Genomic DNA, 15,826 nt, shown 5'->3' on the forward strand with positions numbered 1-15,826 from the left:
CCCAGGCAAATGCCTTCAAGTTTCTTATAGCTGCCCTGTGTAGGGAGAAACATCAAGAACATAGCACACAGATACCTGGGTGAAGATCATGGCACAGAAAGACCAGAAAGATGAGAAATTGTATAACTTTCTAACACATAAGTACTTGATCCTCTCATTTAAGGAGTAAAAGCTTTTTTTTATGTGGTGTGACGAATTCTGTAAAATATAACAGGACCTAAATAGCAAATATATGTGACTTCCCTTCAATCCAGTGTTTAACCCCTGGGCTAATTCTTCGAGTTAACCAGGAAAGCTCAGGGAGTCCAGGAAACAGAGGGAAAATTTGCAGCTCAGGAGGCACCAGAATTCTGAGCAGAACATTTAAATTATATGTTTGGGCTGACAGCAAACATATTTCAGGGCAGAATCCTTAGAAAGCAAGAGACAGTTTCCTTCAGCTCCACGTTGTCATTTGATGCAGATTGTCTATTATATTCTTGAGGTATTATGAAAAATGGATTTGGAGATATTTTCTTGACAGTGGGCAGACTAATGGAATCTGGTGACTGTATTTAAAATGTGCAAGGGTTTGTTATAACATGGTAATAGAAATATCAATTGCACTGACAGGTTAAAAAAAATCTGTCAGTGAATGATAATGAAGTTATTTAAATGTTGGCTCACTCGCAAACATTTTCCAAATCTTAAATTATTCTCACTGCTTTAACCTCATGCATCCAAGTTATTAAGGAGCAAGGTTTGTGAGACAGCCAGAGTGCCCAGGGCTTTGGAAGCTATTTTTATGCCACCAAATTCATGAGGAGCCATGAATGTGGCTATTCTTAATGATTATAGGAAATAAACACAACACAGACACCACGGATGTATGATTTAGAGGCAGACTCTCATCTGATTTCAGGACATGTCACTGGAGATCATCAGAAAGATGCCTGATAATTCCTGTCCAGTCTTCACTCTGTAGCCAGAGAGCTTGCACTGTGACCTTGGCAATGTCTGGGATGGGGCCTGTTCTCTCTCTGTGGCTCCATGGTGGAGATGTTCATGGGGCTTCCTGCATTCATTCACCCTTCACATGGAGAAGGCACCTTATGTGTGCCAGCACTGTGCTGGGAAGCAGGGATTTAGAAGTAAACACTTCATGCACTGCCCACATAGCATCCAGAGCAGCCAGCAAATGGATGCCAGGCAGAGGTTTCTGGATTGGAAAACAAAGAGACGACACCCTGGATTCTGGTTGAGCATGTTAAGGAGCTTAGAAGTTATCACTCCTTAATAAGTAAAACAGCCGAACACACTGAAAAAATCCACAGCTTCCCTTATTCCCTTCAGGGAAATGAGGTCTCCAGGTGAATTCCCTCAGTTGGAAATGCAGCCCAGTGGACCTGGGAAATCCCAGTTTATCAGAGCAGAAACTCACAATCAGAAATTTCCACACACAGTAATGCTGCGTTACAAAAACCTGAACTGAAAATGATCATGTGCTGGACACTCAATGTGGGTAAATCTGACAGTAAAATGCTCTGGGGACCAAGTCATAGTGGGATTGTTATGCTTTTGTGAGTTTTACCTCAAGTTCTCTGTGCTTCCAGGAAGGTTAGGGACAAAGTAATCATTCTGAAATATGCCAGAGCATTCTGTTCTTAACCAGACCAACCACGTGTAAAACTAGAACATAAAGCAAAATAAATACCATACAAAATAAAACTACAACTAGGTACAATATGTTAAAATTTCAAAATAAAAGATTATGTTTCAAAAGGTGTATGGAAGGACAATTACTCAGGCTGGTAAAAGAAGTTCTCAATAGACAAGAAATGTAGAAAAGACAAGAGTTTATTTAGATCAGGGAGACAGCAGTCCAGGGTTTTCTAAGAGAATAATGGCACAGTCAGGTGAGAAGTTGGGGTTTACATGAGAGTTTGAGGATATGGGAAAAGGATCTGCAGCCAAAGTGATTATCTAAAAAGTGTCTTTTGCCTGAATCATTTAGCACCTGGCAGATCTTGGAACACCCATATTGAGTGTAAAAGTATGTTTACAGCTGCAATCTGACAAGGCCACACTTCTCTGGCCCATAGATGGCTTCTAGCATTAGACAGCAAGAGGACCAGGAGGTCCTGTGCACATCCTTTAGAGAAGATGGATCCAGACTCTTGGGGATGAATGAGAGCATCTGACGTCAAGGATTTGTTGCTGTCTTACAACCACCGGTGGAGCATAGTATATTTTTAACTAGAACTATTTCCTTAGTTGTTAGATTGCATTAACTGGAGTTTTGTTGTTAAGGGTTTTAATTCTTTTCATGGCAAATCCTCAGCTACTACAAATGATGAGGAAAAAAATCTGTAAACAAAATGGGGGGGCTTGCAAAACTAAAACTTACATCTGACTTCTCAGGTCCATGTGAATGAGAAAAGAGTAGAATGCTGTAAAGTGTTGAGTGAAAAATACAGACCACCTAAAATTTTATACCCTTAAAAATTATTTTTTAAACATCCAAGAGAGATGCAGACTTTCTCAGACAGACAACATGGAAGGATTTGTTGGCAGAAGACCTGCCTTTAAGGAAAGGTTGAAAGAAGCTCTTCTTTGTTGAAAGAAGTTCTTTCCTTCAAGCAAAGAAAAATGGTATAGGGCAGAAATTTAGATCTATAGAAAAAATGAAATGCGTAAGTGTAAGTGTTACTTTTTTGTTGCAGGGACAAAATACTTGACACACAAGTTAAAGGAGAAAAGGCTTATTTCAGTTCACAGTTTGTAGAGGTTTCAGTACATAGTCAGCTGGCTCCAAGCCAGGGTAACATGGCAGAGGGGCGTCACAGAGGAGAAACAGTCCATGGCAGGGTATGCAGGAGGCAGTGAGTGCTCAAGGGAGCCAGAGGGTTATATGACCTCCAGGCCACACCCATAGTGACCCAGTTCTCCCCACCAGGCTTCACCTTCCAACATCTGTAAACTTATCAGGGAACTAGGCCAGTATCACACACCCATGTTCCAGTCACTTCCCAAAGGCTCCACCTATGAGTACATGAAGCTATGGGGGGGCATCTAGATATAAACCATAACAATCAATGAAGGAATAAGTGAAGCTACAACAAAAATGTTTATGCTTTATTTTTATTTGACCTACCAAATAAGTTTGTTCAAAATAATAAAAATAATAATAATATATTTGATCATGGATGTTTTTCAGCTGTATCATTAATTGGTTTAAATGTTAATATTCTAAACATGTGAATTAAGTGATTGTCAGAGTGAATCTAAGAAACAAGACCCAACTCTTTGTTGTTTGCAAGAAACTCACCTCAGATGTTAAAACATACAGATTAAAAGTGAACTTTCTTCCCTCCTAGATCCTTGTGAGAGTTTCTTCTGTTTTTCTTAGTATCTGTTCTCACTGGCATCCTTTCTGTCTCTCCCTGGGTGTGAGGAAAACCATGCTTTGGTGACACCATGTAAAGATCCAGGTAGTTTCAGTTCATACTCATCTTACTAAGAAAAGCTAAGTAGATTCTCTAGCTGCATCTGTTTTCCACATGGAAATTGCTTCTTGTGATGGTGGGATTTTGTGTGTTACTGGAGATGGAACTCAGGTCCTTGTACTTGTGGGGCAGGTGTGGTGCCACTGAGCCACATCCCCAGCCCTTCTGAGTTTTGACAGAAGCAGTGCAGTGTGGAATTTGGGATGCAGGCTCAGAGGTGCAGCGTATGTGGACTTGACACCTCTTCCAGGTTCTTTGGGTTAAGTAGGTTGGTTATGCTTCTGAGTCCTCCTTATTAGTGATATGGGACTATTTTCAGTATCCATCCATCAAATTCTGTATGTGAAAAGCTTTTATCACATTGCAAACACATAACAAAGGTTGACTGTTATATGTTAGATTTCTTAGCACAGTGACCTTCTCAGCAGTGGGATTCTATCCAACTTGTAGAAGAGTGGAGAATCTTCACGTAACTTAGTCCTATTCTTACCATTGTTCTCTGATCCAGGTTCCACAGAAAATTACTAGCACATTTCCTTCAAAACGTGATTGTCTAAATTCTGCCTCATTTACAGTGTTGTTATAGCCTCATGAACGTCTTTTCTTCTTAGCAAACTAAACCAAAATAATTTTCAATGATTACGATTTTCCTTGAGGGTTCACATTATAAATTTTAGTAAGCATTAGGCAAAAGTACAAAACATAATCAAGAAAAATTAGTTATAAAATAAATAACGAAAGCTATCATTTGTTGGTTGCATATTATGTGCTAGTCATTGTGCAAAGCGCTTTTATGGACTATTTAGTGTACAAATGATTCTGTGCCTATTTAGCTTTTCATTTGATGGTATAAATTAGAGTACAGGAAATCCAATCACACATTTTATTTTTGCCACTTCTTGTTGAAATTAGTCATATCCTGCATTGATTTCTTTTTCCTGTGAAATGGGAGATTTTGCCATCTCAGAAAAATCAAAATCTTTTGTGAGGTTGACGGGATGCCTCTAATATGGTTTCTCCACCCCTCAGAGCAGCTGAGCTCCATGCACTTAGTAAATACTTAAACAAAGACATGCTTTCAGATATTCTAAAAGTCACTATTTAAGATGTTTGTAAGAAGGCCAGAGTAAGAATTAAGGATCAGATGCAAACGGAGTGGCTTTCATTTAATCACTTGCATATTTATTTTCCTGGCACACTTTCTCTTTTAAAACCTTCAACTTCTTCTAGCATAGTACAGGTATTGACAGAAATTCTGTGTTTTTTTTAATCTGTAGGTAAGCCAACCTGTAAACAAACCTTGAAGATTAAAATGCTTACTTCAGAATGTTTTTAAAAATGTTACAAGTTGAGAATTCAACGTCACGTACATTGCATCTTAAATATGTCTATGGATGATACATATATTAAGCACACTTCTTGCTGTTTTTCATTTTTCCTTTATAATGCCACTTGCTTTATTTTTTATTTGTCATTGATGTATGTTTGGTATACATAGTAGTTACATTCATCTTAGGGAATTTGCATATGTATGCATACATATCTTCGGTTCTTCTCCTCACTCTCTGCCTTTCCCCGCTTCTGTTCCCCATCTCCAAAACTCTGTCTCCTGGTTTCCTAACAATTCTCCTTTATTTTACTGTGTAATTTATTTATATTTAGTTTCTCATCACTTTATAGTTATCTCAGGCTGGCATTTTTGTTTTCATATTTTATTTGTTTACAATAATTTTTATTATATTCCTTTCCTTATGAAGACAAGACTTCATATGTTTTTGGCTTTATTTTGTCTTTGATACTGTATTTTCTAAAGTGTGTTTCTCAGAACACTAATCTCATTTTATATTACTCAAGAATGGATGCTCTAATCAAATATATTTGGAAACTGCTACATGAAATACCCACATGAGGGGCTCAGTATATATTACAATAATACAATTTGTGAAAATTTACAAAGTAAAGGAATATAAAATTTTGCTTAATCAAGTATTTTCCAATATTTCTATTCTGGAAACTAGCCCTTTCTTCCATACCTAAAAATGATATTTGAAATATTTAACAGTGGGTTCTTTGGCTCAGCAGTCAGCCCACTGTTTAGCCTGTGTCTTTGCTCTCAGCCCACAGTGTTAGAAGAGTATAGCTCCTACACTTGACCATGAGGGGAAAGCCAGATCTCATAACTGTGACTTAGGGGTACAGATGGGCCTAGGGTTTTATCCCAGGGTGTGCAGGCACCCTGAGGCCACTGTTTAGCCCACTTGGACACAGGCTGATAGCATGGGCATTGACCAAACACTACGCTCGCCGATCTTCCTGCCATAGCAATTTTTTGAGGATTGTTGCTGTGTTGGCCTTTGGTCTTATGCCTGCTGGACTGAGGGGAGACCCAGGCGGGGCCCCACTGAGAAGCTATGATGCTGAGGCTGCAGGAGCTGCTATGCAGTCTCGGTTCAGTAGCTGTGTGCCAACCGGTTTATAAGAATGCAGTGTTTTCATTCCTATAACATTGTACCAACCTATGCCAGCCAATTTTGAGTTCTACCCATGACACTTGCCTACTCATTCTAGTTGTGAAACACCCATGGGTGATTGCCAGTCTGTACTGTAATTTCTCTATCGATTGATTAGTACAGAAGGCACAGTGGTTAGGCCTGTGGCTCTGCTGCAGTGGAGAGTTAACAAGTTGTGGTTCAGTTTGGGAGCTTTATAAAATCAAGATACAAAGATGGTACAAAAACATAGGGGCATATGCTTTGAAGGAACTGGGTCAGTGGACAAGTGAGATTATTATAAGTGTCTAGTAACATAGTGTAAAATTTCTGGAAAAATAATGTTTCTAATGTAAAACTGAGCCCCACTCTATTATCGTTTTGGTACACTGGGATTAGAGTTAAACACACACATACAAGCATAGTCACATACACAAATGAAGTTAACTTCCTGCAGAATCCTTGTAGCCCAGTCCTTATTTGCCTTTGTATTAATGCAAAAGTATCCATTGAATACCTCAGTTATCATGCTAGTTAGTGGAAATTAGAAGTAATTGGTTGTTACACTCTATGGATACTGGTTCTTCCTATTCTCTAGCCTTTTTCCTGTTATCCTGCTTGGAGAAATGAAGATTTCTCTCAACTTGAAAGAGGTCTGACTATGTCTATCTATCACTAAGAAACATTTATTAATATAGCTGCATTAACTTGTTTAATCCTTTTCCTGTTACTCCACCCAGGTCGATTTTGCATCTGCATTTTTATTCTTAAGCTTGTAAATACTGTTCCGACAATGTATACAAAAAAAGTACTGAATAAAAGAAGCTAGAAGAAAGCTAGAAACTCTTGGAGACTAGCAAATTCTCATTAGAAAGAGAGCGCTGACCCTCAGAAGACTAGGGAGACACTGGGAAAAAAAACAGTAAACAAGAGTAGACTGAGTGAGGAAAGAAATCTCAAGTATTTCTTAGAAAGTAGCAGGAAATTTTCTCACATTTGCTGAGATTTGAGGAGAAAGATGGACATGGGAGAACAATTTTGAGAAGTTTTGATGTGATTCATGATTAAGAGTTAAGAAAGAGTTCTGGCATGCTGCCCAAATACCCTGAGCTATCAAGATAATATTTGTATGATTGTGGCCATGTGAAGCAGGTCCTCAGGAGAATCTGTCCTCTACCTCCTTTGTAAACAAAGTCACTTCCCCATCATGAGGTTCTTCCTACTTCCCCTTCCTTAACTCCCTCCCATTGTCAAGGTTTGTTGTTTTTTTCTAGAGGTTTTGCAGGAGACCCCATTCCTCAAAGATTGGGAGTGACGTCTAAGTCCTTTAGAGCAGGGGTCCCAGGCCCTGGAAGGGTACTGGTCCAGCACCTGTTAGAAGGAGAGCTGTTGCCTGATGACAATGACTCCCATTGCAGGTCCACCTCCTGTCAGCTCAGTGGCTCCAGTAGACTCTCAAGACAGCCAAGCAACCTACTGTCAGCTCCCTGTGAGGGGCTTAGGTTGCCCATTCCTTATGAAAATCTAGTATAATGGAGGGAAGCTAAAAAAGAAAACAGAATTGAGGATGTGTAATGTATAGCTACCAATTCCCTACAATGAGTGTATCATAAAAATTTTAAAAATAGAAATAAATGAAAATAAAGTGGACAGTAAATTATTGTTCTTGAATCATCCTGACCACCCTGCCAGGGGAAAAATTGTTCACTACATAACAGGTCCCTAGTGCCAAAAAGGTTGGGGACTGCCTCTTTCAAGCTCTAACGATATTATCTAGGTATAAACTTTAGCCTAAAATGCCTCAAATTCTTGGCCAGAATAAATCTTTAATTCCAGGAATACTTTTATAATGCTCTCTTCCTCCAGTGCCTGGCTCAGAATAGCCTCTTAATGGAAGGTAGTTAGCTTGTTAACACAAACTTCCTCTTCATAGACATTGAAGCCCACAGAATTCATAACACTTATCAAATCAGAAATGAAATGATGTTTTTTGTTTAAACGAACATTTTTTTCGAGCTATTGTTAACTCATACTTCTGTCATTGCCTTCAGCACATCCTCTTTGTTTATATTTTCTTTCGCCCAACCTAAGCTATTAGGCACCAGGCAAGACCTGTACTCGACTGAATGAATTTCACTGGGTGTCTACCTCCTCTGTGAGAAAAGGAGACAGAGAGGACATTTTATACTACCTGCATCATCATCATCATCTCCTCCTCCTCCTCCTCCCCGCCAGAAGTGTTTGGCAGAATTGTGGGTTTTTGCAAACTCTGCATCAGGTGTGAACATGACCACGGCCATCTTTCCTCCATGAGCACAAAGGTGGCCGTTTATATTTTGAGACAGGGTCTCAATTAGTTGCCCAAGCTGGTGTCAAAATAGTGGTGCTCCTGCCTCACCCTCCAGAGTAGCTGGGTTTACAGCCTTCCTCAGCTGTGCTCAGCTTTTTGTCCTTTCATAAAAAGAGAGGAGAGAGGGAGAGAGGGAAAGAAGGAGAGAGAACTGAGTTAAAAGACAAAATCCTGGGGCTTCAGACCTAAATAACTGTCTTACAGTATTGGCAACTACATTGCAGTGTTCATTCCACGCAAACACAGCTCTCTCCTCCATCTGCTCTCCTGCTTGCTTCCCTCATCTCAGTCGGGGAAAAAGAAGTGTGAGCACTGAGGTGTGTGGATTTTTGCCATTGGACAAAGAACGAGGTTAGAAGACTGCAGCTTGGAGTTTCTCTGCATTTTCAACGATTTCTTCATAGTTTTTAAAAATTTATTTGAAGTGCTATTTTTTAAAATAAAGGCTCATCTGTCCATTCAGTCCTCCTGGATTCTCTGAATATAGTAACTATTGATATTGTTCCAAAGAGGGGCAGGAAACTGGCTGGGAAGACATATGATGCTCTGGGGATCGATAGTTCCTCCCTACTATCTTTGTGTACTTGCTAAATGGTGCACATTTCTTGTTAACCATGTTATCAAGACTTGATTAGTACATAAAAAAATGACTTTCAATTTTTATCTGGCTCACTCATCAGCTGTTTTCTTTGAACTGGTCACTTAAATTCCCTCAAGCACTTTCTTCACACAGAAGATATTCCCTCCTATTTATGATTTCATGATGATCTAATAAAATTAAAGTTTGAAATACAAAGTACACCTTCATGAAGATGATGACTTAAACTTTTGTATATAATCAAAAGTAATAGGTTACTGACCAGTGACTAAATAAAGAAGAGAATCTACAAGAAAGATAGAGCCTGTGCCAAGAAATACTGTCCTCCTAACTCTGTGTTGCTTGAATCTATAAAAAGGGCATTGGGAAGGTTGTGAAATTTCACTTATTATTAAGACATTTTATTGCTCTTAAATAATAGGGGAAGATGGATTGATCTTTGAAGGAACTAACCCACTATATATCCTATGACTCATGAATGGAAACACAATTTGTAGATAAATTAAAACCCGCTTTGCCACTGTGCTGAAGATAAAGCAAAAGTTTAGAAATGTCACATCTAACTGAAAGCTCTTTCATTTCTTTGGTCAATTCAAGGGACAGACATCTTCATCTGTTAATCTTTTCAAATTAATCACATGCTTTATGCAAAGTGCATGCATTGAGAAGTAGAGAGATGGAGTTTTAATTTTTACCAATTCAATTTAAATGCAAATTTTAACCACTCACATGATACTACTGTGTACATAATTAAGCATCATTATATACTACATGAATCATTTAGAAACCTCCTGAGAGCCATTCTGCTATGTAAAACATGCATTATACTGACAAGCAGCCAAATGACGTATACTTCTATCCTCATTAAAGCTTCTTTTGAATTATAGGTCAACCGATTACGGGACAACTTATGAGAAGCTGAATGATAAAGTGGGTTTGAAGACAATTTTGAGCTATCTCTATGTGTGTCCTACCAACAAACGTAAGGTAAGAAATGTGTGTTCTGCATGCTCCTGATTCACGAGGTGCCTTCAATCTTGGTTGACTAAGCTCTCTAGCTGGCTAAAAATCCATTACTCCTAAACTGGGATTAGAGATGTAAAGATGAACAGATGGATGCTCAGGTGGCAAAATGCCTGGCAGTGTGTAATTTTAAGATCAGCTGTGAATGCAGGAGGGCCAGGGATAGCTGCATCATTACCATTCCAGAAAGGCAGCTATAGGAAATGAGTTCCCCTACATGGATGCTGCTGACTGTCTTGTAAACGCTCTGATCAGTCAGTTGGGAGGATTAGAATAACCCTTGAGAAGATGAAGGAGGAGGGCTTTCATCCGATGCCCCTGATTTCCCTTGATGGGGAATAAATAAACTAGCTGGGGAAATATTAAGAACCAAGATACATCATGTACAGGTACAAACACCCAATGATAAATGCAAACATGTTGTATACCTAAAATGTACCAATAAAAGAATTTATGCAAAATATATAAATAAATAAATAAATAAACAAACTAGAACTTAGTGAATACATTGTCCTGCAGCAGGAAGCATTTTATTTCTAAGGTTTGTTCAGGCCACACATGCTGTCAGGATGGAAGCTGTGCTTGCCTGAAGAGTGGTGAGATGCACCTGTTTGCCAGCCCTCTTGCTCTGGATTAGGGCTCAGGTAACTGCACCTTGAGGAAATTTCCCCCCATGTTTCTGACATGAATCTAGGATTAAGAACCAGCAGTGTAAAGTTTAATGTCCCCCACCCCTGACTCTGCACATTTCAGGTTCTTCAGGAGACACACCCTAACAGTTGAGGACAGGCTCTGAATCTAGACAGCTTGAGTAAGAACGCAGCTAAGGCAATTACCAAGTGTGTTAGCAGGGTGACTTACTTAATCCCTCCAAGCATGGTGCTGTCAGGCTTAAAATGGGGATAATTATAGTACCAACGTCATGAGGGAAGTTATAAGGGTTATATGAAATTAGACATTACAGTTGCTTAGCGAAGAGCAGTAAGGGCTTAATCAGTGTTTTCTCTGCATTTGATTCTCCTTTCTTATCATCCTGTCCCTCCTGCTTCATATCATCATCAGAAGTAATGGTAGTGATTAGCCTCTGTAAATAGAATTGTCCCATAGAACTTTCTGCCTGGATGGAAATGTTTCTCTCAGCTGTCGAATGCTCTAGACAATAACAATTTATGGGACTTGAGTCTTTTAAATATGACTGGTATGGCTGAGTAACTTAATTTTAATTTACCTTTAATTAACTCGGATTTATATGGCCATATATGGATAACACGCACAGTATCAAACAGCACAGCTGAATAGTGTCAACTTCATATATTTTTGACTACACCCTGAACATTCCCCTTCCAGGCTAGTTATTGATCCATCATCAGTAATCATAGCTAAATAATTTTGATCTGCTATATTTAATCTCAGATTGAGGTACTGAATTTATGTCATTTATGTTTATCAACAGATTTAGTTATTTGTTGCCTTTAAATTTGTTTTTGTAATTTCTATTGACTTTTTCCCCTATAGTTCACATTTTTGATAAAATCAATTTAATCATCAAATTGTGCTAGACAGTGTGCTTTGCACCATGGAATAAAAAGAGAAATAAGGGCCGGGAATTTAGCTCAGTGGTTTTGCCACCTGCTGCACAAGTGCAAGGACCCGGGTTCAATTCCCTGGTACCAAAAAAAAAAGAGAGAAATAAGCCAGAATCTCACCCTCCAAGATCCTATGTTGTAGAGGTAAATTCAGTATGGTTTTTTGTAATAGAAAGATCTCTGAACCAAGATTCAGAAATCTACCTCCCTGCTTTGATTTCTTTTCCACTTTGGGTGAGTCATTTGTATTTGTCAAGTGATAATGGCACAACAAAGGAATTTACAGCCAAAAGAGTCCTAGGAATTGTTCTAACCTAGTGATAGTCTCTGTTTTATGGATGTTATTTGAGAACAACATGATTTTAAGAAAAGATATGATGTCCAATATTGAATATGATTATTGAATTTTCTGTAGCTGAAGAATGTGTGCTGGTGATCCCAGACTGAGGGGTGCGCAGGAGCAGAGAGAGAATTTGGGTCCAGATGAGCTCCTGAGGCTGAAGTAAAGCTTGGGAGGGAGTAGAGCAGAGAGCCCTGCCCTGGAATCCACACAGTTCAGTGCATCCACGCTCATCAGTATGCGGGCAGCCTGTCTCTGTCCAGAACTTGGAAAGGGGTGTTTGACCATGATATTTGGCAAATCTCAACTGAGAGTGTAGCCAACCCTTGTTCCAGAAAAAGGAGAACTCATTTTCCCTAACAGGGCAGCCCTCTCTGGGACTGTTACCTTCCAGAAGAAGCAGGAATGGTCTGGATCTGTTTAATCAGTGTCTATGAGGAAATCCAGACCCAGGGAGTTCTCCCTCTACAGGTAAATGAGACCGTCAGGATCACTTTCTGAGATGCTGATAGTTTGAGGATATGCTGGCGGAGGTCGAAGGTCTCCACAGCGTGCAAAAATCAATGAAGTTGGCAAAGCAGTGTTTCTAGTTATCGGTTGAATGTATCACCATGAAATACTAGAACCAAGAGATAGCAGCTGCATGATACTTTAAAGTGTGAATACGTTTTCCTCAATCACTAAGAGTTTATGTAAGGAAAAAAGAAGAAAGAATTATTAGGGTGTATTCCTGAGGCAGGATAAGGCCAGTGGAGGTTACTCCAGTTTCTCTCTGTGCTTCTGCTCCCGTCCAGGGAGGAGGGGCCGCCCCCAAGGACCGATCTAGTTCTTTCAGATATGCACCGTGCTATCCAGCAAGTTAGCATGTTTTGTCCCAGGTGTTTCCCCTTGCTTCTTGTATTGGTGGGACCACCTGGAATGAAGCCCACGGTGCGCCGTAACTGTCTGAGCATTCCTCTCTGTATTTAGCTGGCTGTGAGGACAAGATCTGTTCTTCAGCACTGTGTCCTGATACAGTGGGCATCATGCCCGGACCCTGCAGGCTGTTTATTAAGGACGTTCCTTAGGCCAAGTCCAGAATGGAGCAGACCCTTCTTTACAGTTCGATGAGCATCCGATGGCCATTTCTGTGCACAGGTGCTGAAATTTCAGCAGCTTTCCTTGGCCAGGTTCGTGACAGTATCAACTGTCATAGCCTAAGAAACCTAGAAAGCCTGCTTCTAGGTGTTTTCCTAGTCCCTCATACCTTCTCACCGAAGGGTCCATCCCCTCGGCTTCTGATGTAAGAAGGAGGCCTCCGGAGCACTAGGCTGACCGGGTCCTTGTGCAGAGAAGAGGCGGGCTGCCGGCCACCTGTCACCGTGTCTCAAAGAACGCTGCCCCCACCTGCGGTTAAGGCTTGTTTATGTCAGCAGAGGTTTGGGAGCCACATACAAAGGCCTGCTGTACGTGAAGATGGTGCAGCCTGTATCGGTAGGGAAGACCTGGGAGGCAGAGTCGATGGGAGAACTAATATAAATGTCGCCAAGAAAAAAATGGATGTGAAAACCTGAGTCTCACTCTTCAATTCTCTCTGAGTTTATCTGTATGCTGCGCCCCCAAAAATGTCTTTTGAGTCTGCGTGTCTGTCAGTAATACCTTTCTCAAAACCCCAACCCACCTTGGCTGCTTTCTCTTCACACAAGGTCCTATAACATCTTCAAGGACTAAAGCATACAAAACCCATATGGAGTTCATTGGCGGGAGAAGAAAGACAGTGGTTTTTTTTCTTAAACTCAGAGCAGCCAGTTCATGCAGTTGTTATATCCTTCCGTCTCTCTCTACGTTCTATGTTCCCAGCTAAAACAAAAACTTCACAGTATTTCTTCTTTATGTTCCTGTGCCCCTTTCCGTCCCTGTTGTCTCTCATTTCTGTGTCATCACTTCGTAATTAACGTGGCTCCTGTGAGAGAAACTTTGAAACCTTCTGTCCTATAAATAGGACCCTGGCCCCACAGGACACACTGATCATTCTCACTGGTCCCCTGGTACTTGTCAGCATTAAACAATGTTTGCATTTTCTCCAGATGTTTAGGTTTTAATGACCATACTGCATGCGACACTTTCTAAACAAGTGTTTGGTTACTGATTCTCTGTCTCTTTTTGCCCTGGGCATGGTTCATTTTTCTTGTCATTTGTCTGGGTGTTCTATATACCAGGAATATGTCACTGGGGGAAGAGACAGAGGTGTGTTTGACAAGGTCTGCCAGCCCCTTTTAGAAGAATCTCAGAATCATTAAATTGGCCATGGAAGGAGTTGGGGGTTTGCAGGTTCCTCTCACTTATTTATCTTGTATGAAAACAGAGTCCCTGGGAGCTTTGGGGCTTGTCTAATTACACACAGATGATGAAAGGAAAGCTAAGCTCACGCTTGCAAGTGAGGTATTAATGACACTTGTTCTGTCCTGTCGGATGATACTGTGGTTGGTTTTGACCATGTCTGATCTCCCCCATCGAGTGCGAGAGAGGGTAAATGAGAGAGGGTGCTGTGATCCACTCTGTCTTCTTCTACATGAAGAAGCTGAGCATGGGGCCCAGTGTCTAGCAGTGTCCAGCATGTGGCCGAGTGTCTGACTTGAGCTTACTTAGGCTGTGTTTTGGGCTCCCTGGTTGGAATTTGGAAAGGAAGTGCCCTGCGAACCCAGCTTGGACTCATTAATTTTTGCCAATTATAAATGAGTTCTTTCAAATGAATAAACAGGAACAGTTAAGAATTGCCATAGGTTTTAGTCACGTCTAGGCCATAATGTATAACTTTATCTTTTCTAACTAAGGAGAAAAGGATTAATATTTAATGTGCCAGGCCTTTCCCTTGACATTGTCTGGTAAGACCAGGGGAGCCGGGTGTTGTATGATGCATCAGAGGGGAGCGCGACGTTTCCCACGGTGGGTATGCAACACTTGCCCACGTTCCCTCACTCTTTCCTGTGTCCCTTTGTACACAGGATCCTCTGTTCACCTCTAATCTTTTAAAAAGAATCTATGTTTAATTCATAAAGAAGTGCCATATGTGAGCTCAGAGACGTAGTGGAAGTGGCATTTCCCAAACTTCAATAAAAGTGGGTTTTTAAAAAACTGAATAAATGCTCACTGTCTTACACTTAACCTTACACTTACCCACAGTTAAAGGGGGAAAAATCTTTTTTGGGGTACAGCCGACTGTACTGTTTACCCTGCTCAGATACATGGAGCACTGCTCAGTTCTCTTCCAGTGCATTAAAAATATAACACAGCAGGTCACATTTCTGTTTGTTCCACCGGATGACTTTCCAGTAGTGAGACAAACCTCTGGGTTTCAAGCAAGCTACAGAGGAATCAGGTAGGAAGCCCCATATCCTTACAGGAGCAGGGCCCTAGGTGTCTCCGCAGTGCACAGGAAGTTTGGGGCACCCCAGGCTCTGGCAGCACAGTCTGGGAGAAAGGCAAGACACAAACAGGCCTGCTGGAGGACGGGCGTGGACCCTGTAGCACTCTATGTAAATCAGAGAACTCACGATGACATTCATACTGGTAAAACCATACTCTTCAATTTTAGCACAATGTATTATATTACATACTAAATAGCTAGTTGACTATTATTAGATATTAGCTGTGTGTCTCAAAAACCGATGCTGTCAAATATTTTAAGAATTATTAAAAATGTCACGTTTAGGCAATAAATTATGATCAGTGCATGGTTTTAAGAAACTTTCTATCTCTCTCCCTTTATTTCTCTCTGTCTCTCTTTTTCTTCAACCCTCATATCACCTAATTTTCCTGAGTTCTCAAACTGGTTATATTAATGAATGTTTTAATGTTTCGCTTTCTGTGTCATCCAGTAGTACTTAATTTTTTGTGTGTGGCTGAAAGGAAGTTTCTTGCATAATTGTCATGACATATTTGTTATTCTTTATTTGTAACATGTTGAATTTATCAC

General features: G+C 40.3%; 1 protein-coding gene across 7 annotated transcripts in view; it reads left to right on the top strand.

Moving 5' to 3' along the window:
- Positions 1–15,826, top strand: part of Sorcs1 (sortilin related VPS10 domain containing receptor 1) — a 470,258-nt gene that overhangs the window by 246,240 nt on the left and 208,192 nt on the right. For all 7 annotated transcript variants that reach the window (XM_021245560.2, XM_087185724.1, XM_013066085.3 and 4 more), the window contains exon 3: positions 9,810–9,909. In XM_021245560.2, the coding sequence (XP_021101219.2) occupies positions 9,810–9,909 (100 nt within the window). The remainder of the gene's footprint in view (positions 1–9,809; positions 9,910–15,826) is intronic.

This window comes from Heterocephalus glaber, unplaced genomic scaffold, assembly GCF_053883595.1.
Source record: "Heterocephalus glaber isolate CG9 unplaced genomic scaffold, H.glaber_assembly_v1.0 deba00001498, whole genome shotgun sequence".
NCBI lineage: Eukaryota > Metazoa > Chordata > Mammalia > Rodentia > Bathyergidae > Heterocephalus > Heterocephalus glaber.